General features: G+C 46.5%; 1 protein-coding gene across 1 annotated transcript in view; it reads right to left on the bottom strand.

The window, feature by feature from the left end:
- The window catches only part of adgrl1a (adhesion G protein-coupled receptor L1a), a 46707-nt gene extending 39073 nt beyond the window's left edge, over positions 1 to 7634 (bottom strand). Inside the window, exon 1 of the mRNA XM_034539572.1 lies at positions 7565 to 7634. Within this exon, the coding sequence (XP_034395463.1) occupies positions 7565 to 7634 (70 nt within the window). The remainder of the gene's footprint in view (positions 1 to 7564) is intronic.
- Positions 7635 to 27064: the final 19430 nt, after the last annotated feature.

The raw sequence follows: 27064 nt of genomic DNA, 5'->3' as shown, positions 1-27064 counted from the left end.
GTGACCACCAGCACTTTAAAAGAAAAATCTGGTTTGTTATTTCAAGACTGATTTGGGGAAAGATTTCTGAAAAGTTCACAGTCTGAATAGAAAAGAGATTTCTCTTCATCGAAACATGATGATGAAAAACGTTCAGTCCTCGGCGGTGTGCTTTCAAACATAAAAGCACTTTGATTTGATCATAATTCGACCTTTGCTTGCGTTATCACAGAAACTCGACAGCGTGTTTTCTCAGAAATAATTGAGTGAGAAGGTTTGGCCTCACAGGTAGCCACGAGCCAGAGACTATGATAGCGACTTTGCAATTGACTCACAATGGGAGATTATGTGGAGCTTTGCAGCTGGATGGCTGACCGTCTTTCGGGGAGGCTGAAATGTGATCAGCCCCTCTTAGCCCATCTGTCTGTTCCAGCAGTCGTCTCCTAATGTTACTCATCAGCATGGCACAAAGCAAAGTGCCAGAGAATATTTTCGCCGAGTTGTAGTTGCATGCTTCTGATGAAGTAGGATTCTTGTTATATCCCCGTCCTTAATATGAACTTCAAATGGCATTAAGAGCATCCTCTTTTTGCCCGGAGATAGTAGTGGAATATTACTGTTAAAGTATACCGAATACATATACACATGCCTTTTAAGTCAGCTCTGGATAAAATATAGAAAGTCCCTCATAAGTTTCAGGTTAGTTCCTTAGTTAACGTGAGTAAACTCATTCTACAGCCATCGGACAAAACTAAGAGGTATCAGCGATAGGAATCCCTCTCTAGTGCAGAATTAACCAATGTCTACAGTAGTTTATCAGCTTAGTGCTGCATCTTAGCGACTCATTTAGCACTGCAAGTTATAGCGTAATGACCCGCTGGAGCATGGCCTGTCAGCACAGACGAGCTGAGGCGATGCGGCCACAACTGTCAAATCCAGGCAGCCGTCAAGCTGAGGAGTTGTGACAAAGTGACATCCTGAGACAAACCTAAAGGCCTAACATGAGGGCGCAGGGGGTGGGGGCTGTGTAAGTGTGTGTGTGTGTGTGTGTGTGTGTGTGTGTGTATTGATGGGATGGGGTAACGCTGGCCTCAAAGCTAGGATGCTATCTCATCTCCTCTGACTCCTCCGCCTGTCTAAGCGAAGGAGACAGCGGAGATGAGATGAGGGGCGACTGTATGGGGAGTCACCCGTCGTGCTATACGGTCAGAACACAAAGCAGCGCCGAAATGACACACATCCACTGTGATGGAGCCGAGTCAAGCTAACACACAGGAAGGGAGAAGAGGGACCGCGGAGCAAATTAGACGTGGTAGAGGGGTAACAATAGAAAAAAGGTAGGAACCATCAAACCAGATGCCGGCCGAAGATGAACATGACGACCATTCTTTGTGAAGGCGCAAGGTCACCGACATAAAAGGAGTGAGGCAGACAGATTTGTGGCAGCGAGGACCTCCTCTTGTTCTGATCCACTCAGCACAGATAGCCTCCCTCCTCAGCAGCCCTCTAACTGAACTGCATTACATCCCAGCTCATAACATTACATCATTCATAGGATAATTGACCCCCAATACACACACCCTCGTGCAACCCATACTCATGCATTTGCAATAATGCATGCACAAACGCACGCACACACACACACACACACACACACACACACACACACATAAACACCAGAGTTCTTGCAGGTACACAAGCCCTAACGCTCATCCACCCTCAACCTCGAGAAGTCTCAGTGTTTGTTGACAAACTTTGCTGTGGGGGGAACCAGCAGGCATAGCAGGGAGATCAAGACAGACGGTTAAAAAGCCGCTGAGACACGAAGCAACACACACAAACACACAGACAGACACACACACACACACACACACACACACAAACTTGAGGAGGGAGGCGAGACAGGACGTGCTCATACTGTCAAACAACTTCATTGCTGGCCCTGGCGCCTAATTATGCAATAAAAGCGCCTCAGCGGGGGGGAAAGCAGCAAAGCCCAAAATAAAAATCAGCCTGCCTAAAAAAGTACGAGATTCACCTGGTGTAAAATATCCTCCATCCCCCGAGGGATGGGAAATGTGCTACAGGCCCAACACAACTCTATTCTGTTCTCTGCTTCCAGCACATATCACAAGAGGCAGGCCAGCAGACAGTGAGTCAGACCTAGATTCATATAAACATTGTGGTGGAGTAAAACTGCGGGTGATGCAGGGAAACAGCCACAGGGAGAATAGGGAAGCAGAGAGAGAGAGAGCAAAGTTAGGACGGCGGTGAGAGTCTGAAGCAAATAAAGTGATAAGAAAGAGGAGGGGGGAGTGAGAAGTATGAAGTGTGAAGGAGAGAGAAGGGGGACTGGGTGAGTGTACCATGCAAGGCCTGCTGTCAGAAAGATGTGCGTGTGCATTGGGAAGCGTTGCAAGTCACATCCAGAGACCAGTTAGGAGAGATGAGTGTCAAAGCCCAGCCCTGCCGCTGCATTAGACACTTAATTAACCTCCGTGTGCACTAAGTCAAAGGCTTGGATGTGTTGACAGAGTGTGTGTCTGGGTGTATTTATCTGCGTATGTTTATGAGCTGATCGATCTGTTTGCCAGTAGGTTTCTACACTGTGCAGCATTTCAAGTGCTCCGGTGCCTTCATTTTTCATATGAATTAAAAATTAAATTTGGCTGAAAAAAAACGCTACTGAATCCCTCTTATGCCATCTTGTTCACCTGCAGTGCAATGAACATACTCTATGTTTCCTCCACTCTTTGTGCTTTCTTCTTTTTTTTTTCTCAATGTCCCTCGATCCCTCATCAAATTTCAACCACCCGGAAACTCTCTCATTTACCCGCCCCACCCGTCCTCTTCACCCCTCCCCTCGTTTCCTGCATCCCTCCTTCTTGTCCTGGCCCTTCACTTCCAGTTTTCCCCTCGTCCCCCCCCCCCTCCCCCCCCCCCCCCCCCACACCCCCACCCTCGCAGTTTTACCAGCCTGCGTTTCACTCTCTGCCACACTCTGTGCCCTCGTCTTCCAGCCGTAAGCTGCGACTGGTAATTATCAACCCGCAGTCCACAAAACACACGAGAAGCGAATGCACACATTCTCGAGCTCACAACATGCGTGATGCACCAGCACTCCTGCACACACACTCCCAAACCAGCACACACACACACACACACACACACACACACACACACACAGTCCTTCACGGCTACAAAGCCTCAAAGTTACGCAGCGAGGCCCTGAGAGAAAAGAGGCAGCTATCACACGACTGCACAAACAGGAACACAGTCCCCGATCCTTTATGGAGGAGCTTGTTTGCGGTAAATCAATGTACAAAAAAAATAAAATAACATACCCCGTTGCACACAACCACAAGCAAACGCAAACACACAAACAAAGTGGGCACACGCACAAACACGCGTGCACTAACACTGTGAACGAAATGAATAAACAAAAAAAAGGCACAGCTCCCGTGTGCAGGGGGTGCGACAAATGAGAGTAGTGTGCGTCATCTTCAAAGGGAGGTTTGAAAGAACACACCGCCACTCCGCCCCGGCCTCTCCCTCCTTCTACCCGCCCGCCCCCGACTACCAATATGTGTTCAAAGGCCAACCATTAACCTTTCACTCACACAGGCCTCTCTGTGATCTACTGCTCTCAGCCAAGGGCTTTGAAGAGCACAGCGACCACCAGGACTGGGAAGGGAGCAGAGGAGGTACGGGAAGACAGAAAGAGGCAAAATGGAGAGAAAGGAAAGAGGAAGGAGGAAACGATAACACGAGATAGTGGGTATAGGGTAAGGAAGCGGAGCCAGGGGAGTGACACTCGAGGAGGGAGGCTGGATAGAAAGAAGGGTAAAGGCGATGGGCAGAAGAGGGAGGAGGTGAAATAGAAGGTGGAGAATGGAAGAGAGGAGAATGGGAGCAGCGGAGGGAATAGGAGGGGAAGGCCGGCAAAAGGGGGGGGAGTTCGGGGGAAGGACATCACGACGCAGAGAGAGGTAATAGCTGTGGCGCGTAGGGGAGAGAAAGCAGAGCGATTGGTTTGGTTGAAAACGAGTGCAGAGTGAGAGAAGTGAGAAGCACCGACTGTTGGGGAGATGGGGAGGCAATGAAAGCTTGAAGAGAGGAGAAGAGGGGGAGGGGGGGGGAGGCTTTACAGCTGTTTCTTTATTGCAAAATCCAAATGATACGCCGCAATATTCACAAGCCGCTAGATTAGCAATTAATGTCAGCTACAAATTTGGATTTCAGCTTTATGGCAGAAAAAAAAAGACATATTCAAAAGGTCATTTTCTGACAAAATGAGAGCATTTACTCGTCTCTGTAAACACATACATAACTAACCGGTTCTGATGGTCTATAAAACACAAAGTTATTAAGAAACTTGAAATTGCAAGTTGTCTGTATTGTTCTGGAATTAAAGTAAGTAAGTCATGTGTCTGTATTCTGCAGCTCATACTTATGTCAAAGCAAATTGTAGCTACAAATGAAGGATACTTACCAAATTATTTATATGTATGATTAATAAGGAACCTTAACAGCTGCAGGTACGTGTTAAGTTCACCTCATTGACTTCTCTTGTCATCAGCCAAAAAACGATACACAACTTTGGTGCTCATGCCTTGAAGTATGCTCAATGTTTCTGATATAGCTTCAAAAGTTTACAAAACACACAATAAAGCAATATGCTGTTCACCAAATTATACAACAACAAGAAGCCCGGTGCACACACAATAGCAAGCTTAGCGGCACTATCTCTTTATTGCCTCCTCTCGAGATATTATTGCTACAAGCCTGTCAGAGAATCAATTCTTATGAATTAGTGAGTAGGTTGCAATTTTGAAATTATCATTTTAATATTGTAGTATTGCGGGAGTGAAAGTATACTCTCTCTCTCTCTCTCTCTCTCTCTTTCTCTGTGCAACAATTAAATATGGGCTGTGGTTTCAGGTCAAGTGAAATGTTATTTACTTTAAGCAACACTTAGACCCGAAATAACTGTGAGCTCAGTCATAAACAAGCATCTGGCTCGCAGAGGCATTCTTCATATCTATCCATCCCTGCATTATAGAAAGCAAAATACTGCATTGAGATCAGTCTCCATTCAGACATCGTCACCATCCAAGTACAGTCGAGAGACTAAACCACTTTGTTGAGAAGATGTGTAAAACATAATTATTTTTTCTTTAAAAAAAAAAAAATCTATTCCCCAATCCTTAAATAATAACTCCCGTTTGGGAGAAAAGTCACAGGAGACACTAAAGGAGATGGGGCCTTTCCACGCCACTGATCTGAGAGCAGAGGCTTAAATACAGGGGAGACGATAACAGATTCCACCAGTCAGCTGCCACCGGTTGTCCTGATACGAGTGGCACGCACACACACACACACACACACACACACAAACACACGCGCACACACTCTTTCACTTGAATTGCTATACGCACTCATAGACACACATGTCTATATTTACAAATGAACACACCTCGCACGTATTGCAGGCTGAAATGTGAAAAGCGGACTTATTATGGTCCAGCTTTCCCCACTGGTGCACAAGAAATACAAACACACACACACACACACACACACATACATACACACACGCCGATGCTTGTGCTGTGCTAAATGAAAAGCTCCGTGTCAGGACTTCATCATGTGCGCCGCAGCTGCCTGCCACATTAAGCAAGCCTAATGGGCTTTCGGAGCAGCAACACTACGTATGAAGGGTTGTACGTTCTCAAGCATTCTGTGGAATCAGCGGGACATTCAGTTTGTCGTGTCAGTCTGTCGGGGAGTAGTTTTCTGTATACTTCAAGGAACATGACGTTATTTGCCTAGGTTTAATTTGAGTGTGCGTACGCAGATGAAAATATTGCCTTTTATTTCACGCAGCCACTGGATTTCAAATTGGGATTTAACAAGATAATAGGGCAGGTGAGTGAGGACTGTGGTACAGAGCAGGGGAAGAAGTACGTCTACACACAGCTCATAGCCGGTTAGGAACGTTTGCATTACAGAGCTGGTTCCAGAGGAGAATAACTGTGTGAGTGTTGAGGGTAAATATTAGAATGTGCAGCCAGGAGTAGCGTGAGGTTAAAGCATGGCAGATTAGTTGGGACACGGAGGAGGAGCAGAGGTACACATTAGACTGTGAAGCCATGTGTGATGATCCTGCAGGTTTCCAAATGAGCTCTGATTAGCCTGAGAGTGATTTTGGCGTCTCTCATCACATCGAAAACCCTGCCCTCTTCCTTTAGACGCTAAATTCCTCGCTTCCTTTTTCTTATTTCTCTCCTGCTCTCTGATCTCACTTTACAGCATAAAGAGAATACTTTGCAGCCAAAATTCAGCTGCCAACATTATGAGCACCAGGACGTCGTGGGTGTGCACGAGCATGTGTCTACGTGCACGCCCGCGTGCCGGATCCCATTAGAAATATTCTTTAATTTCATCAAACCAAAATGTTGCGCCAGTTGCTTAGGGGCTGAATACAGATAACTGTCAATTGATTATTAATGCATTATTAATACCCCCCAAGTGCCGGGTCACACAGATAGTTGGATTATTTTCACACCCACCCACACACACAAACAAACACACCGCCGGAGGCCAAATGTGTCCGATGGAACAGAGCGTACGCTGCTCAAATTCAATGTTACAAGAGCAGCCAAATTAAGATGGAAAGAAACATTAGCTACTCAAATTAGAACTGCACCTGACCAATCAGAGCTCACGCAGAGGGAAAGCTAAAGCCACTGCTGACACGTTTACATTTAACCTCCCTCCCTCGGTTTCGTCGACTCCTCCTGCTTCATCACTTGCCCCTCCCTGTGGCGACTGCGTCTCTACCTAACGCTCCTCCCCCCTGCTCGTCCGAGCTGTCCATCACCCAGTGGCTCGTTGGCACGGAGCTGACTGAGAGCATACAGCAGATGGTGTGCCGCTGTCTGTGTGGCAGGACGCTAGCAGGACACCAAGCAGCCCCTCCCATCCCGCCTCGGTCCTCCGCCTGTCCCTGCAATCCCTGTTCTTTCCCTCCTATCCTCTAACACACACACACACACACCCTCCAGCATCACTGCAGCCCAACCAGGTCACCTGCTGCCAGGCTAGCGGCTAGCTCACACACAATGAAATTCATCATGGTACATGGCGCATTCAAGGAGGTCACACATATGGCGCCATTACATGCACGGATTCCCCCTTATATTCTTGCCACGCTCCAAGTAACATCAAGATGACAAGAAATAGTTATTGACATTCACACACTCTCACAAGCTCTCTCCATCCCCTGTAGAGGCTGTTTGGTTAATCAAGTGCAGTACTTCCAGCCTGGTCAGCAAGTCAATATACTTACAACCACCATCACGTAGCGGACGTATAAATATTACATCCTCATTGTCTACAACCTGGTCAGGCCAGTTACAGTGAACCCAACGGGAGCTGCATTACAAGCTGGCTCAGTGGAGCAGTGCAACATTATCTGTATTACTAAATATATACGAATGAAGAAATATTGAATATACATCATTTTTAGTCATTTGGAATGTGACAGTATACAAAATACCACATAATGCCAATGTTCGTTACGCACCTGATGAGGACGGAGCGACGTTGCTGAAAGCCACAGCGCAGGTGAAGATGATCCAGGCTGCTAGAGCCATGTTTGGGGCTGGGCAGGGGGCAGGGCAAGGGGGGGATGGGGGGGGAGGGGGGAGAGGGGGGAGGGGGTGCTAAAGTGTCGAGGCGGTCAGCAGGCACAGGTGAGCGGGGTGGCACTACCTCAGCTTACACCCTCCCGGAGGGAGATCCTGCAGAAAAACATCAGAGAGGTTAGGGCCTCATACAAATTTGTATGTATCTGTATGTTCATAAGCAATGATTCTACTGTTCCGTTTTTTCAATTTCACCCATCCTCCATATGGCATTTGAATTAGACTGCGTTGACTAATTTATTCTGTATTCATCACTGGAATATGTGATAATAACTGCACACAACTGAATGTCTCTCGAGTGGTATAGCATACTAAATGGTACCACAGCAGGCGGAGGAGAGGAGAGGAGAGGCTCCCCCTGTGGTGGTCAGGTATAATGATCAGACGGGGAGATCTGAGGCCATTTTGTGCAGGATGGCATGGCAACAGCTGTTACCACTACCAGCTCATCACTCCACAGCATTTGAACGCTTGATTGACTCCGACATTCGACATATGTTGTCGGGCTGTATTCATTCAACATGTGAGAAAAATACACGTCTTGTGTGTGTGTGTGTGTGTGTGTGTGCGTGCGTTTGCATTTGCGTAAATACGGGCATGCACACAAAGCCAGGCGGTGAAAAGCGGGGACTCTGTCGGCAGTGCCGTGGGGGCTCACGCATCTCAGTAACCTAATAAAATAAATCATAATCTGGAACTTTAGCTCTGATTTCGTCTAGAAACTGTTCTGCCCCTCCGGGTGCTGAAAGACAGAGAACAGTAGAGACGGTATTGTTGGAGCTAAAGCTCCTCCTGCTGAGCTTGCTGATGAAACAGACAGATTGGACTGTGTCTGTCTCTATCTGTGTGCAATTTTATAGTTTTTTTTTTTTTTGAAGGGGGTTTAGAGGATTTCCTTTGATCTCAGCAACCCTCTATCTCCTTTATTTGATTGATCCTTACAACTTGAATCTGTACGAGGACATAATATAATAGATTAAGCATGCATGCACACACACACACACACACACAGATAGACACACACACATACACACAGGTTGTGCTACTATACAGAACTTGTGTTTGACTTTTAAATGACTTCATTCATTTTTCCGAAATTCTGAGCCGGAGTATCTTCAGCTAACCCATAAAATGACCACTTCAGCCCAACTAACTATTTGACAGCTCCAACTCTACAAATGTGTCCCCGGCTGCCAACAGACCTTTTCAGAGCCAAACATATTCCACGCGAGCAAATATGTCATTCTTAATTTCATAATCAGTTTCAGCCACAAAGCATACAGATGCTGGATAGAGCCCACATAGCAGGATATGTGAAAATGTGTCTTACTATGAAAATATTGAAGCGAAAAATTTAAAGTAAATATTGTGAATTTTTCACCCGAATACAAATGTGGATTTTAAACTCAAAATATAAATGAAACATTTGGAGTTCCAACACTGGCAGGAAACCACAAGCACTTTTTTGTAATCTTTTGATTTTTGAATGTTTGCTCAACAACACACACACATCAACATGCAGGCACGGCAACGCTCTCTTCTCCTGGCAGCCAAGATGGCAGGTCCTGAGTGACTGGGTGTTTTCAACCCCCGCTCTCCGTCATGATTTGGCATCCCCTCCACCTCTCCAGCCCCTCCTCTTCCTGACCTTCTCTGATATTTACCCTCCTCCCCAGTGGCAACGCCCGGCCCGCAGCCACCGACCTGCCCGGGTGTCGCTGTGTGGATTAGTATGTTGGATGTCGTGGAGTACGAGCAAGACGGAGCGAGAGAGAGAACGGGGGGAGGGCAAACAGCGAAGAGGGAGAGAGAACAGCGAGCAAAAACAGGGTACAAAGCACATCCGCAGCAGCTGTTCTCTACGCCGACGTTTATTTTCCATCACGTGCACGGCACACAAACACAACCTCTGCACTATAGTGAAGAATGTGCCTTAATGTGTGTTTGTTTGCGACCACCCTCGATGACCAGAAGCTGAGAGAAAAGGACACGCTCAGAGGGAGGGCAGGAGAGACAAAGAGAGAGTAGAGAAGCAGTAAACAAATAGCAATGGACATGTGATGTGGTGCTGTAGAGGCCGAGGCCTTTCCTCCCACGCGTCCCCATTCTCGCTGTGTTATTAATGCTCAAAAAGTGATCCCCTCCTGTGCAGTGACAGGCTGTCGCTATTTTTCTCCAACTTCTGTGGTTTTAATAAGAAAAACCTGTCTTTCCTCTTGTTTTTTTTTTTTAGTTCTTTAGTTTTTTTACTGGGATTCTGTCCGTACTTTTCAACAATAGCTCTCCTGTGGTCTCAGAAGATGAGAAGGGCGAGCGAAAGAGCAGGGAGGGAGGACAGATTTAGGATTGAGGGGAAGGAGGGAGAGAAAAGTGCAAGGTGGATAAATTGATTTCATTTTGTGACAAAAAAGAAAGCCGGCATTACACAACACTTCATTTCAGTGTGGCGAGAAGGGAGAACAGAAGGAATGGAGGAAAGGAGGATGTAGCGGTGGCCAAAATGGAGGAAAACAAGAAACAAAGGAATGAAAGGACGATGGAACAAAAAAAAAGAGAGGAAGCATCACGCTGCCTGACTAACCAATAAACAAGGGACAGAAGGAGCAAAGGAAGTCAAGAACAAACAAAAGTAAGGGAAGGATGACTTTCTGCACAACGAGAATAAATATGAGAGTGGGAGGAAAAACTGCTGAAAATAGCCAAGTGATAAGAGCAAAGAACAGTAAGAAAGCAGGAAGTGATGTCAAAGGAGAAAGCGTTTCTTCTGCCTGTTGTCTGTGAGTCAGTCTGCCTCTTAGGAGTCTTTGCTGGGTGTGAGATGGGTGTCTTCACCCTCCCTGCTCTCCAGACTTGGTGGATGTCACATCCACCCGAGGCCAGAGGCTGACCTTTTGGCGCTGATCACATCCACAATTATTATCATCACTATTCCTCTTCTAATAGAGTGGAATATCATACCCTTATGAGTCCGGATGATCACAAAATGAGAAAATTGGACGGGCAATTTTTCACGACACTGGTGGAAAGGTGAAAGGAGGGCGAAGCACTGGAAAAGAGGACGAGGAATGCGGACCCTGAAGTGCACAGCTTCGTCATCCTTTTCTGGGACGCTCCCCTCCCCGGTTTCTCCAACTCATTTATAGGCTGCCTTGATCCAAAGCATATAACCTTATTATCCACTTCTATTGGATCATTATGATAATGACCATGATCATTAAGAATCTGTTTGCTTGAGCAGACATGCTCTTCCAGAACAAGGTGTCACAAGTCCTTTTAATATGGGGTAGGATGGGGTAGGATGGGGGGGGGGGGGTACTGTGTGTGTATGTCACGGAAACCATTCATGTTCACCCCGTCACGCAAATTATATCTGTGCAGAAGAAAGCGCCGCCATTTAGGAACATTACCCGACCAGAATCAAAAGGAGGGAGAACAAAGAGTTTATGTCGACAGTTTTTGCTGCATAATTAGAAAAGCTGGTGTCCCGCTCCGAGCTACCGGAGAGCTCCAAGCTTTCTCTCTTTGTTTTTCCCCTCTCCGAGGGGAATCTGATATCAAGGTGAGAGAGACAAGTATGATAAGTCGACTCGGTGCGTGTGCGTGTGTGACTGAGCAGCCTCCGTGGTCAGTAGGCCTCGAGATCCACACTGCTGATTGGACAACGACTGCAGAAGGAAACTTTTTTTTTTTTTTTTTTTAACGAAGACGCTTTGCAGACATAAAGTTCTCGATTTGCATTTCAATACGTTTGACGGTGAGGTGAACAAGTGAAAATCACGCGGGGGCCGATGGGTAGCAACGCATGGAGCGTGCAAACACAAACACGCAAATGTATTTGGTTAGGAAAACGCTTGTGATTGATTGAAAGATTTGACAGTCATAACTTGTGACCGTCTGTTGCTTCATGCAAAGAGAAGTCTTTGCATCCTGAGATGAAGCGCCAACATTTCCCATGCTATTAGGATTGATGTTTATGCCTCAGATGCTTCAACAACAAATAGTTGGTTCAGTAGCAAAGCTCCCGCTATGAAGGAAATGATTGCCTCCTAGCAACCGACGCAGTCGAGCGTGCCAAACTGAATGGCAATCACGTCTCACTTACGAATCAAAAAGTGATGCAAGCTGCTGCATTCAATATTTTGTAATCAAGTACAAATTCACTTTAGATAAACTTCCAACATCCACTTTAATTGTAATATCTTTTGCAAATGCTGTTGGGATTTACTTTCAGTCAGGTCTGAGGCAGGCACTTTATTTCGGAGCAGAGTATCACCAGACTCAGTGAAGGCTAGCCATGTAGTATTAGAGTCTGATGAGACTGCAGAGAACGACAAAAACGTATGCTTCGCCTGGGGGCCTCTAAGTAATTCTCCCTCTGACTCATTGGTGCTGAAGCTTTGTCACACTCGACACTCTTTTGTTCTCTCTTGAGTTGGGCAAGAGGGAGCTATACAACGGGGATGTAACAATAAATGAGGATAAAATATAATTCACTACTTCACAATTACTTCTTCACCTCCATAAAACTAATCATTCGCCAAAGTGAATAAAATTATCATACTTTTCCTTTTGAAACGTAACAGGCAATACGATGAAATATCATTACCATCGCCATCTGTGACTAAGCTTTGCTGAGTGGGAGGCGGTGTTTTATTTTTTTTTACTGTCAAACCAGCCTTCTAGGATGCTGAGGTATGACAGTGGAATTTAATTCAATGATTATTCAAATTAGCCCGAGTTATTATTGGGACACACTTCCACTTGCAGTGTGTGTTTGTGTTAAAATCTCCCATTAACGGAGCGCATGAAATCAGATTACTCTGACTATGAGAAAGAGTTAGCTTCAAATCACTGTGCAAAAAATAAAAAAATAAATAAAAAAAGGCACAATCTGACATCGTTATCATTATCCGTGGAATTAAAAAACAACAGAAAGTATGCCGCCCCCCCCCCCCCCCCCCCCCTCCACATCTGTACAGTTAACAGATGCCAAAACAAGATCGGATCAATGTCACTGAAGAAAAGGAAGAAAAAAGACACCGGCTTGTGTAACGCCGTCCTTCAGCCCCCTTCAATGTTATCTTCCAGTTGGGCCAGTCGCTAATCTCTCTAATCCTTTTTGGTGAGGCGATCGCGAGCAAAGACAACATAATAGCATTAGATATTATTCCTTCACAACAACCTCTATTACATTTGCATTGACGCTCAACAGCCCACTCGCTCTCGGTCACAGTGAGAACCGTACCGCTAACACCGGAGCGTTCATTCAGGAGGGATAATGTTGTTAAAGATAGCGACTACACGAGCACATTCAGGTCAGCTCATCCCAACACTTCTCCATTTTACTGGGGGGGTGGGTCAGTTAAGGCCGGGGCTCTGGTGTGGTAGCATCTCGCTGGCTGCAGCAGCAGGGCTGTTTATATAATGACACCATTGTGCCGGCCGTGTGCAGATGGAACATCAGAGCTCTTGTAATGGCCTGTGTATTAGGGCCAATGTGTTTGATTACTGACTCAGGGAGAGAGGGGATAGGCTGTGTAGTCAACGGGGGAATAAGGCTCCTTCCAAAACAGCAACCCAGGGAAAAAAAAAATACCTATTTGAAGAAACAGAAGGAGAGAGGGAAGAGACAAAAAAAAAAAACAGGGGGAGGCTTTAATGGAAGTGTGCTTTAAGGGAATGCAAATGAGACAAGGGAATCTGCAGAGCTGCAGAACACAGCGGAGGGATATCAAACACGGCTAGTGTGGCTGTCAAAGAGGTAAAGGAAAAAGGAAGGGGCTGGAGAGAGATCCCCACTCACTTTATTCAATGCACACTACTGTACCACTTTTTCCTGCTTTCAGCGTCCGCCCTCAGCTGCAGTTCTCCACAAACCCCAACCCACGTGCCTCCTCATCTCTGGAGTCTACACTTTAACTTATACATGTTTCTGTTAGTAAGAGTCCAATATTCCCAAGTGACAGTTGTACGTGCTAATCGGAGTCCTGAGTATCAGACAGGGGGCTGGCTGACTGTGTGTGATAATGTGGCCTCATCGGTGAGTGAGTGATAGAGATAGTCTGCCCCAAGCCAGCCAGCCAGCCAGCCAGTCAGTCAGTCAGTCAGTCCTTTGTCAGCAGACAGAGCAAGCTCTCAGGCCCGGTCTTCACTGTCTCCTGTGTGGCCAGTGATTTATTGTGGCGGCAGAGAGCTTGTCACTGTTCATTATTACTGATGCAACAGGAGGCAATGCCACCACCCATCAATGCTTGCCCTGTGATGCCGGCCACAGCTGCCAGAGGAAGTGACCTCAGCACCCACCTGTCTTCTACCACAAACACTGGTAGCAGCCCCTCTTTAATGGGATCTAATATCATACAGGGACGGAACCTCTGACCCAATCTGACAGCCAATCACTAACCAGTTGAACAAAAATGATACATCAGTTCAGCCTGAAAATTGCCATTTAGTAATGACAAATATATTAATACACAGAAATCTGTTTGGATTTTAAAAAAAAGTTGAGCAGCCCAGTTGTGCCACATGCCAACAACTTCCTCTTGTTTCTGCATTTTTGACTTTTTCCTCTCACCCATTCCCCTCCATTCCTCCCATCCCCTGCGTACCCGGCCTCGCAGTCAAATTAGATACACTCCGTATCAGTCAACCTGCGCTGTCAACTTTGTCAGCGCAAGTTGCGTTTGCAAATCAATAGGAGGCAATGAATAATTCATTGTGACCATTAAGTCTACACAAAGAGTGATAACTGCCGGCCATGACATTAATCTTATGAGCCACCAACAATGGATTATGATATAACATGATAATGTTATGAAATTGTACTCTCTGGTGAATCTTGCTCCCTACCGCCCTTTGCATTGAGCTGTTCCCAGATGTCACTTGGCTGTGACTGGCAGGCTGCCACCCCGAGTGCCTGTGCACCGCCAGGCCCCGGCTAGATCCATCTTCATTAAGGACAGAAGCGCTGTGAGTTGTGTGTGTTATTATCAGTGTCTATCTATTAATCTGAACGCTCCAGCAGGGCAACCCCCGCCTCACTGTCTCGCTACGGTTCACCAGAGCCAAGGCACGCTTTGTTGAAACACACCGAGGATGCACACCCAAACAAACACACACACACACACACACACACACACACACACACAATCATTTTACACTCCCGCCTATCCACAGCTCTCTCTAATAATGAGCACAGCAACAGACAATTTGCAGATAATTCATGCTCGCTCATAATTGACAATAATTACGTCTGGAAACAAATGTATTTTTATTTTTCGAATTCTGCTAACTGTAGACACCCCCCCCCCCCCCCCCCCCCCCTCCTAAGTGTAGAGTAACACGGACATGATCATGTCTTGAAGCACTCAAATACGTGTTCACCCACATGCACACACTCACACATGTCCACACACACACACACACACACACACACACACACAGAAGGGCCCACCAGGGCGCCACATGTGATGTTGACCCAGTTTAGATCTGTGGCACAAAGTGGAGCAGGGATTCAGAACAAAAAGAGACAGTGACATTTAAAAATAGGTTGACATTCTTTTCATCTCATTGCCGAGGCCCATACAATGAAAGTATCCATCTTTTGTGTCAGTTGCGTCATCAACTAATTATTCTGTCACATCTTCAATTTAACAACTTCAGAAAGCCACCCTCTGCACAGGCTTGTATCCAAAAACCCAAATAAGACACAGATATTGATCGTTCCTTGCTTCAGTAGTCGGAACGTGTAATGCACTGATGTAGTGTTTTGTGTCTTATTCGCCCAGATGATTTGTTTCCTTTACTTGATATTGAGTTTAACATGCTTCATTCCTTTCAATGCATTTGGTTTAAAAAGTGTGCTGCAAGCTGCTCATTGAACATTGAGCCAACATTGTTATTGTGCTGTGCTGTGTTCAGTGTTTATGAGAACGTTCAAGTTACCGAATGTTGGCAGAGCAGCCTTTTATCAAAAAGAAGTAGAAAAAAAAGGAAAAAATCTACGATGTCCTTTTGACAACGTCAATATTTCATTTGCCAGGTTTATGTTTGTTTTCAAGGTTTGGGATTCCTGGCACGATAGCTTCAGCGTGCTGTTTATTAGCTCCTAATGTTGGAGCGTCGCACTAGCAAGTAAATGCCCGCAACCCCCTCCCACCACACACACACACACACACACACACACACTTCAGAGCGCCTCATGAGCTTATATGGTTCTAGCTTTTAATGTGAGTGAACATTAATGAAACCTCACATGCGTATCTGGATTTTTATCATTCAAGTGCATTCTCTCTTTGTGACAGCTGGGCAGCATCATCCAATTCAGGGATCAAACTCAACTTCTCCGTGACCCTCGATATCTGTCTGGACTTATCCCGATGATTTTGTTGTGCATTGCCACAGCACAGCAAGTTTGCTCGTTTATGCAAACATGTCTACCTTATCCAAATGCACATGTCGGAGTGATTTACGGTGTGTGTGTGTGTGTGTGTGTGTGTTTGTGAATGTGAATGTGATGTATCTAATTTGATAGTAGTGACCCCAATCTGCCTGCCAAGGTTATCCAGCTTTAGGATAGGCAGAGTCGGCATCAGGAGATTCTGACACAGCAGGCCTTGGCTGACATGCCCCAATTCTGAAACATGGCTGTCACTCACTTCCTCTCTCGATTCCTCTCTCCGTCTACCTTTGTCACACACACATATGCCCCCTCCCCCCCCCCACATGAAGGCACACTGTCCCACGTGCCCACAGCACAGTAGCATGCCTTCATAGCTAGTCAGGAACAACAGGAGAAATACAAGTCTCCATACAGGTATGTGAGCGCTCGCGAACATGCGGTCGTCTTATTTGCCTAAATCTCATTTATTTATCAGTATTTGCAATTTGAAACCATTGAATCCGAGGCAGAGAAATTGCTAAAAAAAAAAGTAGTAACGGAGGAGGCAAAAATAGACTGTTGACCCATTCATTCTAAAAGGGTTCAAATCAAGTCTTTAGCACAACAGTAGTTAAATCATCACACAGCAGCCTTTGCATTAGTCTATTACCGCAGCTGTCGGGGAACCAGCCAGGTAAATGTTTGACAACAGCCTGATCATTTTCTGGAAATAACACTCAGAGCCTCACAGAGCCTCAGGCAATGTGTGGAGCTACTATTACTACTGAAGTATTTGTAGAATATCTTCTCCTTTGTCCCCACCCTCCTCTTAATCTGCCTCTTTTTTTTCTCCCTTGGTGTGAATAACCCGCGTAATCACACAAACACACAAGTGCACGCATTCATGCTGCGAGGAGGTGGTCCTGATTATCAGAGAGGAGCAGTGGGAGCCACAGCCCAGAGCCCAGAGCAGAGGGCCACAGTCAGTCAGACAGGTGCTGCTTTCCACCGCCTGCGTCTGTTAATTACCAACAGAAACGCTTTGCCGGGATCCACACAAGGTGAACGGCCATTAGTGCATGGAGAGGATCCGGCGGGTCTGAGCCGACCGCCTTCCCCCCCCACTACTGCTCAAAGTCTAAAGCTAGTATAGACGCACAGAAGAAGAAGAAAAAACACACATATGTTATTATCCAATGCATTCAGTTGTTGTGTGAGTGTTATCGTGTAATGAATCTGCCCTGAGACACCCTGACAAACACCTTTAAATGTACACACACACACACACGCACACACACACACACAGCTCCACACCAGCACTTGTTTCCTTTTTTTCTTTCATTCTGTATACTAATTTTTTCCTCCATCTCCTCCATGTCCCCCGGAGGCCTGAGTACATCAGTTCATCGACACATTTCGTTCTGGTCGGTGGTCTCCATGGAGCCTCCTGTTTCATGTGACCCCCCCCCACCCCTGTTCCGGGAGTCTCGGGCGTCTGGTCGCTCTGAATCACTCCCTCAGTCGGCCTTTGTTCGGCTAAAAAGGTTCGGTGGAGAAAGAGAACCAAGCGAATAAAGGAAGATGAATCAACAGACATCTCAAGGCGTCTACTGCTGATATCCAACTGAAGGATAGTACCGTTTGTACTCATCCACCTTATCACCCCTCCCCCTCGTCTCTCTGCAGCCTCACGTCTTTGCCACTCCATACCCCCCCCCCCTCCCCCTCCCCACCGCCAGTTTTGTACTCACATGCTGCCTCCATACCTCTGCAGTTCTCATCTATCTTTTTCGCATCTTATCATCAAATCCAGTTTGTTTCATTCCATTTAATAATTGAAAAGAGTTTATGACTGAATGAAAATAAATAACTCTCAACCAATCAACGGGGGTGCTTACAGGAATCCCACCAGCTGCTGTCAGCCAATGGGAACAGAGCTTCGGTGGCTCAAATGAGATCAGATGTGAGCCGGTGCTCCGATCCCATTTGAAAGTCAAGTAAATTATTCAGGTGGCACTCTTTTCAGCACAACCGAAGACCGGTGCATGGAAGGAAGCGCCGTTTTCTTCCCACACAGTGAAACATAAAAAATGCAAATAGGCATTCACTTACAGTAGCACTCAGTCATAAATTAAAACACCCTGAAAGATAACCAAACACATGCAAATGAGCTGATAAGGTGAATATGCTAATTGCATAATGATTTGCATTGATATGTTAATTGGCACAGTGGTTCACTGTAGATTAATTGTATGTATTAAACATTAAGTATAGAATCATCTATAGCAATGGATACAGATAAATAGGATAAAGATAACAATTAGTTGCCGTTAGCACGTCTCTTTCTTTCCCATTGATTTGACACATGGCTCTGACCCAAGTTACAAATTGAAGGAATCTCATTCTAATGTTCATGAAGCGGAGTAGAGCTCCCCATGAATATCCACGTCAAAGCAGAACGCTGGCTCTGCATTCAGAGAGGACGGGTGAGCGCGGAGCTCAACTAGCTGTAGGCTCTCTCTCTTTTACTCTCGTCTCTCATCCCCACTGTCTCTCGGCCCTCTGACCCCGAGCAGGTCTCACGTTCCTGACTCTTCTCTCAGCAAGTAGCCGATCGATACATGGATCCAACTTTACCCTGACTGGATAACCCCTCATGCACATCCTCTTCCTCTGAGGAGTGGAGTGTGCATGTGCGTGTTTGACTGTGTGTGTGTGTGTGTGTGTGTGTGTGTGTGTGTGTGTTAGCCGGTGGCAGAAGGGTTTGCGTCTGCATGTGTTGACTTTGTGCTTGCAAGGCATGGCTTTTGGGCATTGTTGGCAGAGCTGCGCATGTGTGTGTGTGTGTGTTTGTGTGTGTCTGTCAGCTCCGGTCTCTCACCCCAGGGCCTAGAAGTCACGGCAGTGAGAAAACAGATTGATTTCTCCTCTCCCACGCACAAACAATTAACTACACAGCGCTCAATTAGACACACGCTGGAGACGCCTTCAGACAAGCCTTTGCCTTGACCTGGGATCTGTCTCCCGCAAACCAACCTATAGTACTTCTTTATCCCCCCCCGACCAAGCAGAGTGGTGGGAGCCAGTGTGGTGACAGTAGGAAAGCATTTATGTGCCCCACACTGGCAAAATTAGCTCTTCCTGTTGTTCACTGCATCTTCCTCGGATTATGTGTCCCAGCACAAAATGAGCCAAGATTATCTTTAATGATGTCGACGGTGTGCAGTTTCATTATCGCCAGTGTTCACACACACACACACACACACACACACACACACACACACACACACACACACACACTGCTCCGCAGCTTGTGCCGTTAGCTGAGTAAGCAGAGTTAGGATGCTAATTTAAAAGGCAGAGGGATTCCAGTGGAGCATGGAACCCTCTGTATCAGCCGCCCCGTGTCAACCTTTGGGACCCATATCCACGTAACACATGTTGATCATTCAGTAAAGGACAAACAAGGTTGTCCCTCTGTCAGCTTTCTGTCACTTTACATTTTTTCATGTGAAACACTCTGGTGAGCATGTCTCTCTCTGTATCTCTCTCGTCCTCCTGGTTCAGTAAACTGGCCTCTGTTTTGTTGACTGCCTTAAAAATAGATCTCTTCAAGGACATAACATGCACTTTACCATCTTTAATTCTTCTCCTATGGTCAGCCTGATTTAGAGTTCAATTTATTAATGGAATCGCAACATGACAATACAATATATATCGTAATACACAATTACGTCATGGCTGCACGTGGTGTATAGTGGCCTCACAGCAGGGCCCCGGGTTCGGGTTCGGATCCCGGTCTGGGCAGTCCTTCTGTGTGGAGTTTGCATGTTCTCTCCGTGTCAGCGTGCATGGGTTCCCTCCGGGTTCTCAGGCTTCCTCCCACAGTCCAAAGACACGTAGGTTAATTGGACTCTAAATTGCCCTGCCTTAATTGTGTGAATGGTTGTTTATCTCTATGTGAGTCCTGAGATGGACAGGTGACCTGTCCAGGGTGAACCCGGCCTTCGACCAATGTCAGCTGGGGTCGGCTCCAGCGCCCCGCGACCCTAAAAAGGATAAGCGGTTCGGATAATGGAATGCAACAATTACGTTGACTCAAATTTCTTTCTTTTTTTATTGCAAACTCAAAGTTAAATCGAAGTATTGTCCTAATCTGATTGCGATATTTGAATGTTATCTGGATTGAAGGAATGAGAAAATATTCAGTACTTTTTTATTTGGCTTGTATTTAATTCACACAGGAATATACAAAAAATAGCCTTTGCCATGTTGTTTTTTCAACAACTGTGTATTTATTGAATTACTAGAAAACATGCAATACCCTGATATATCGTGATAGAAGATTTAGGCCATATCGCCCAGTCAAAGTCCAACTGTAAATTCAATAATTAATTAATCATTACTATCCTTCCATCTTCACCTTTTTCACCTTTCTTTATTAAAAATACTGTAATTGCCAACTGATTCTCGCAATTCTAATGAAATAGCACATTTGCAGCGCTCACAAACAAACAATCACTGCGCTGAACGAATGGATAATCTTATGTACAAGTAGATGTGAATTAAAACTAGTATTTCATATTAAAAGTAGGGAAAACGGGTCATCAGCACATTACAATTGAGCTATGACAATTACTTCCACAGATGCTGGCTTTAACGTTAATTGTGATCCACTGCTGCATGGCCAAGTCATTCCAGGCTTTAAGTGTGTCATTCATAACACGGGCTGAGGGAGATAATAGAATTCCAGAGTGTGTATGTGTGCATTTGTGTGTGTTTAGACAGGCAGAAGAAAGAGAAAATGAGAGAGAGAGAGAGCGAGAGAGAGAGAAACAAAGTGAGAATTCATAGAAGAACAAGCTCCAGTAAGTGTTAACATTTCTAATTATCTCACTGTTACGTTTGGAGGCTAAGAAGATAACACCTGAAGTCACGATGGCGGCAGAAGGGGCAACTACAGTGTACACACACACACACACACACACACACACACGCACACGCACGCATACACGCACACCTCCCACCTCCTGCACCTCCATGCCGGGCTCTCAGATGTGTGCGTCTTTCGGCATGATTGCCTCCGCCTCTCGCTCTTCTCTTGCTCTTCCCCTAATTTCATTCTCTTTGTTGCACTCACACTCTCTGTGTGAAGTGTAAGTGAGGTCCGGCGCGTGGGCTCTCCCCTGTTTACTTACGTAAGTGCTGATGTCAAGACGCTGCACTCGCCTCACCCCTGCTGCCGTTATATATATATATATATATATGCAGCCGTGGCCAGCAATACGTTGCGTGTTCCCACTGATGTTTATCCTTGTCACGCCCATTGAACACGGCTTATGGCTGGTGTTTGACATTAAATCGCATGCTGGGGGGTTAGCTGGTTGCTCACTGATCAGATAAGCACCAGAAAGAAGGAGGGTGGATTTAACTGGTTTTAGTCACAACAGTACTCCCCCCCCCCCCCCCCCCCCCCCCTGTCTCATGCTGCTATACGTCTGAGGGATTTGCATTAATACTGGAGGCTAGTTTGGACTCTGCTAGCATATCAATGAAAATCCTAAAGCACTATATGAGGCTTCACAGTATAGCACTGCATTACTACTATTCTACAACTCGCTTAAGGGCTGTTGAAATATTCACAGACCTGAGTGTTACAGCAATATATGGCGCTGTGAAGCTTTTTAAGGTCAACTTCCACTGAGACTCTCTCTTGTCACCCATGTCCCGTTTCCCCTCTGATGCCCTGCAGAGGGCCTTTTCGGTCGTGACAGCGACTCTCCTGAGACTTCTCTGTCACCCGGCCGTCCGCCACGCCTCTGGCCTGCTAACTGCAGGTGGCGAGAGAGCTGGGAACAGCTCCGCTGTAGGTCCGGGGTCAGGGTGACTCACTGGGTTGCACTCTTTGAGACTGTTTAAAATGATAGACGCATTCACACAGAGGAGAGCCTCTGTGTGAAATCACATTAGAATGAACGGGGCTGTCAGTGTATATATACAGTGTATTGTCCTCGTGCTCTAACTGCGAGGGCTACAGCGTCGCTGCCATCATCAGAAATGCTCATTTTTTCTACTGTAAACACACTAAAAGCACAAATATGTGTATAGACTGCTCCTTCATGAATAAAGAAGGAGAGCTTGTGTACAGGCCAACAATTCCTTCTTGTCAGCAAGGATGCACAAACAAATGCTTCCCGCATTTGCAGGCACACAAATGACAACAGCAGGGGTTTCAGTGACCCAGCATCCTGGCCAGCAGCACAGTTCGCCCCCCTCACGCCTCAACGTCCAATCCGTTGATGCTCACACACGGCCTGATAGTCTGCTCCGTGGTCTAACTAGCTGGCTTTACCAGCACAGAGGTCCAATGTGATTCATGGCATTTACTCCTCCCCAGCTCCCATGAAATCCAGAGCTCTGCTGCTGTGACATCACAGCCAGGGCCCTGATTGGTCACCAGATGGCTGCCCTGATTGGATTCAGGCCCAAACTGTGCAGGCTGAATCAGTGGCTCAGTGCTGCTCTGGATACTGATCCGGCCCACCTGCGCTGCCCAGCGAACACGCGCATGTGCAGATGCGGACGCACGCACATAAGCAGAGACACACGCACAGAACTAGCATCAATAACTTTTAATTAAACAAGTCACTTAACTGCCAACAACTACACCTTCTTCTCAATCTGTCTTTACCTTTTATATGTCTTGTCAATTGATTGTAAAGCGCTCCTTTTTGAAGATTATGGCCCTTTAAAATCTAAGTGCCCTTGTTTAACTTAGCTTAAACGACTCTTCCTCTTTGCTTCGTGGGTTAGGCCCCGTTTCAACATTTCAGAGCACTGTCCTGGGAGACATAAAGTAAATGAGAAAGCAAGGGCATTCAAAGAGAGAGTGAGAGAGAGGTTTGCTGTGCTATGTGTCAGTCTCTGAGTGTGCCAAGGCTTTTACGCATGTATCTACTTTCGTTCACTGTCTCTGTTCTGCTACGTGAAGCAATAAGTAGCCCTTAAGTGCATGCATTCTCTTTTAAATACACTACAAATGGACGTTAGCTTCTACTTGAGCCTTGAGAGGTACTCCTGCAGCTTTCCAGATTGAGGCCTGAAACCAGAGCACTCCTCTATTCCCTCGCCTTCCTGCATTCCCAAAGGGACGCCTGCAGCCTGCCTCTCTAAAGATACCCCTGGCACACACATCTGCACCAAACAGTGTTCCCTGAGGACGGCTGCAGGCGCACTGCAGTGTCCGTACAACAGGACCTCCACTTCATTTCTGGTGCACAACACTGAAACACTGAAACAATTGCGTCACTGGCTGTGAACTTTTTTTCTTTTTCTCCTCTGTCGTTTCAATATCTTTGGTTTTCTGTCTGCACTTTCGACTCACTCTCTCCCGTTTGTTGTTGTATCGGCAGGCTGATCAAACACTTGCATCTGCAGCTTTTCAATCCCCCCCACCCCCCCTCCCCCCAGAAGCCAAAGAGAGAGCTGCACAACCCACTCATAAGCCCAAAGGAAACAGAAGCACAACATTTGGCAGTGGGACAAACCCCCTGCTGCACCTGTGCCCATTCAAGCAGATCAGTCTTTAGCTGGGGCTGCCTGCTGGCCCGGGGACAATGAGAGGGGATGGACGGATGGACACAAGGATGTGAGAGGAGGACTTGGACACAGTTCCCCACCGTGTGTGCCAACGTTATGGGTCGAGAGGAGCAAATGTCTACTCATTGGCACTAACACACAGCTGTTTGGTGATCTGCCTTTGGGCCAGCCCCACACAGACACACACACACACACGTGTGAAGAGGAACACATGCAACACCTTGTCCAACATCTCCTCTTTTTCTCTAGACTATAAAAGAAGAAAAGGGAAGAGGGAGGGAGGGATGGGATTGGAATGATGGCCACAGTTAACAAGCACTCGCAATTAACAGACTGCTTGATATGAAATGGCTATAAGCAGGAAGTGACAGATTAAACAAATTAATACCGCTATGCTCTTTGCAACTGTGCCGCCTTGCTTTTCATTTCAATGCATTGCCGGCGAGGCTTCAGACCCCGCCTTACGCTCTTTTCCCCCGATGGTCGTCGTTACGACAGAACACGCTTTTGGAGAGGAAATGTCGCTCCTGGTGCCAAACAATGCCTCACCCCTCTCTTCTAATATTTAAGAACGCTGTTGATCACACCCTTGGATGTGTGGGAATTACGATGAAGGGAATGGCACCGAATGTGTTATCTGCTTATGGAGCTGTGACGCTGCGTTTCTATGGCAACGCTCCACCCGGTGTTACTGTCGCTTTGCTGTCTTTTCGTTCACTGCCAGATATTCTGCGAGACAGTCTGGGTTCTTTAAAAAAAAAAAAAAAAAAAAGGGCCAAAAGGAGTGAACTCAGGAAAGGAAGCCATGGCACCCGATATTGTTCGGTTTATTTCCCCCAAATGGTTTTGTGCCCTCCATCTTGAAGAACTGTTCAATAACCACGTTTACAGCTTATTATTCACTAAGGAAGATTTAATTCATGAATCCATTCCCCTACTGACTAAGAGCTATGTGTACCTAATTATGCACCAAACAGGCATTCATCAGAGTGGCATTTGTTTGTGCCTATGTTTCCTCTTGAATAAATGAACATGGGGCCTGTGGCGAGGCTGTAACACCCTCCCCCGGGAGCCTGGTGTCCTGCAGGGACGTCGATCCGCATTGGTGACAAACTGTTGTTCCGATCGATACGGCACATTATCGATCATTCGTTGATGATCAATGCCTCCTCCTTGTCTGTATCATTATTGCAACGAGTGACATTAATGAGCCCTGGTGCTCTCATTATCCGAGCCTATATATACACACTCTCACGCTCTCTATTTCGCACTGTAAGCTCTCAGGCACACAGAGGGAGCTAAGATGCCTTATATGCCATTCAATTAATTAGATAATGGCGTGTGCAGGCAATCACACACACACCCACACACCCACACACACATGTGTCTGAGTGCACACACACATTCCCACACAGTTGCTCAAAAGGCAGAAATCTTGCGGTGGAGTCGGTAGCAGAATGATAAACTGGACCTCAGTCCACACAGGGGAGAGATGGAGAGTGAGAGCAGCAGGAGGAGAGGCAAGATGAGAGGGGAGGCGAGAGAATAAAAGACCAGTGGAGATGTACACTAGCCTATCACTCTCTCCTTCTTTCCCTCTGGCTCTGGAGCTTTGCTGGAGAGAGGGGAAGGAGAAAGTTTGTCAGTGAATGAGAGTCAGGGCCGAGAGACTGACCGCTCTCTGAGGCTACAAAGGGCTGACGGGGGAATGAGGCGTGCAGTATAAAAGGCAACGTTGTGCACAGACGACCACCTTACTAACTCCTTTCCATCCACTTATAACAGCACCTCGGAATACAAATGCATGTACAGACATGCTGAGGGCGTAAAACAGATCGTAATGGAGACATGAGGAGAAGAGATGAGAGAGACAGCAGCGCAGAGGGGTGCCTGATGGGAAAAGACAAAGAGGAGGGGAGGCAGGATGAGGAGGGAGATCAAGCGCATAAAAGAGTTGTAATTTGCCTAACGAAAGAGGAGAGTGACAGTTGGTGGAAAATGTGTATGTTGAAGGAAGTAGAAAATGATGGGTTGGGGAGCGCGTTGGCGGGTTCAAAAAGGTTGAAGGAGAAACAGCACGGAAGAAAATAAGAGAAGGTCGGAGATGTAAATGCGGGAGGAGGCAGGGAAAAGAAAGCGAGACGAGTGTGTGAATGTGCGATATACTGGGCCTGGGAGGGGGGGGGGGGGGGCTCTAAAGGACATAACCAGGTGTAGAAAGTTGGCAGCAGAGAGGGAAAGAAGAGCTGATGAAGACGGAGGAGGGCCGGGGTGGGGAAGGTGGTCTTTAATCAAAATGTTTTTCAATTAATTTTACAATTAGGGCGCTGCTCGTTAGCTTTGGCACACACAAGAGATGACATTGCTAGCAGTGCTATGCGTGTCATTAATATAATGATGACAGATTGGCGCTCCGGTGGGACTTGCCTCTGCTCCGTGACAGCTCGGCCCCCTCGAAAACAACGTCACCTGACCGGCATGACATCACCTAACCTCATTCAACATGGCTGCCAGTGGTACGCGGAGACGCGTCCAATACGCAACAGCTACTGCACACCCACTTGGCTCAATGACACAGACGGAGAAGCAGCTCCTTTTCCTTCTCCCTTCCACCATCCCTCCCTCCTTCATTCTTACAAGGACATATGACCAAACAAACAGGAGAAGGAAATAAACTCACGCCCACCTCTTTTACAAAAACATGCCCAAGGTGCACTTGTGTTACGGTATCTGACTGTATATTTTCTCACAGACAATCAATCACTTGAGGAGGAGAGCACGCGCACACACATCCACACAACACAAACTCGGCTGGAGCCTGATTCTCTTATACACTGTTGTCATGGCAACCCCATTAAGGGAGGACACTCAGGCTGAAAATGTGGTGAAATCAGCCTGTCTCTCTTCTACCTATTTCTTTCTTTCTTTCTTTCTCACACACACACACACACCTTCCTTTTCTCTCACTGCCAGCCACTTCTATTGGTCTCCCTCCATTACTTTCTCTTCCTCGCCCATTGTCCTTCTAGGCCTATCGTTGCGTCACCCTTGGTGCACCTCTCTGCCCGTCTCTCTCCATTACTGTGCTACCTTTTCATCTTCTCACCTCCCGTCTCCCACTTCCAAGGCAAACGTAAATATGTCCTCTCGCTCCTCAAATCCTCATTGTATTCATATCGCTGACTTTTTGTTTGGTGCACCCACACATTCGGAGGACCTCTCTGTCTGTCTGACTGTCTGTTTGTCTCTCTCTCTCTCTCTCTTTCTCTCATCCATCCTTAGATACACAGAATACATTTGTGATTGAGGCAGCACCTCTCTTCTTGTGCCCTCTCCAATTAAAGGGGAGATTTACAGGGTGAATCAGTCAGAGGGCAGCCTTGGAGGACAGCTTTAATAA

Source organism: Cyclopterus lumpus, chromosome 8 (assembly GCF_009769545.1).
Source record: "Cyclopterus lumpus isolate fCycLum1 chromosome 8, fCycLum1.pri, whole genome shotgun sequence".
Classification (NCBI taxonomy): domain Eukaryota; kingdom Metazoa; phylum Chordata; class Actinopteri; order Perciformes; family Cyclopteridae; genus Cyclopterus; species Cyclopterus lumpus.
The sequence above is the reverse complement of the archived record's forward strand: the minus strand, read 5'-3'. Positions and strand labels throughout refer to the sequence as shown.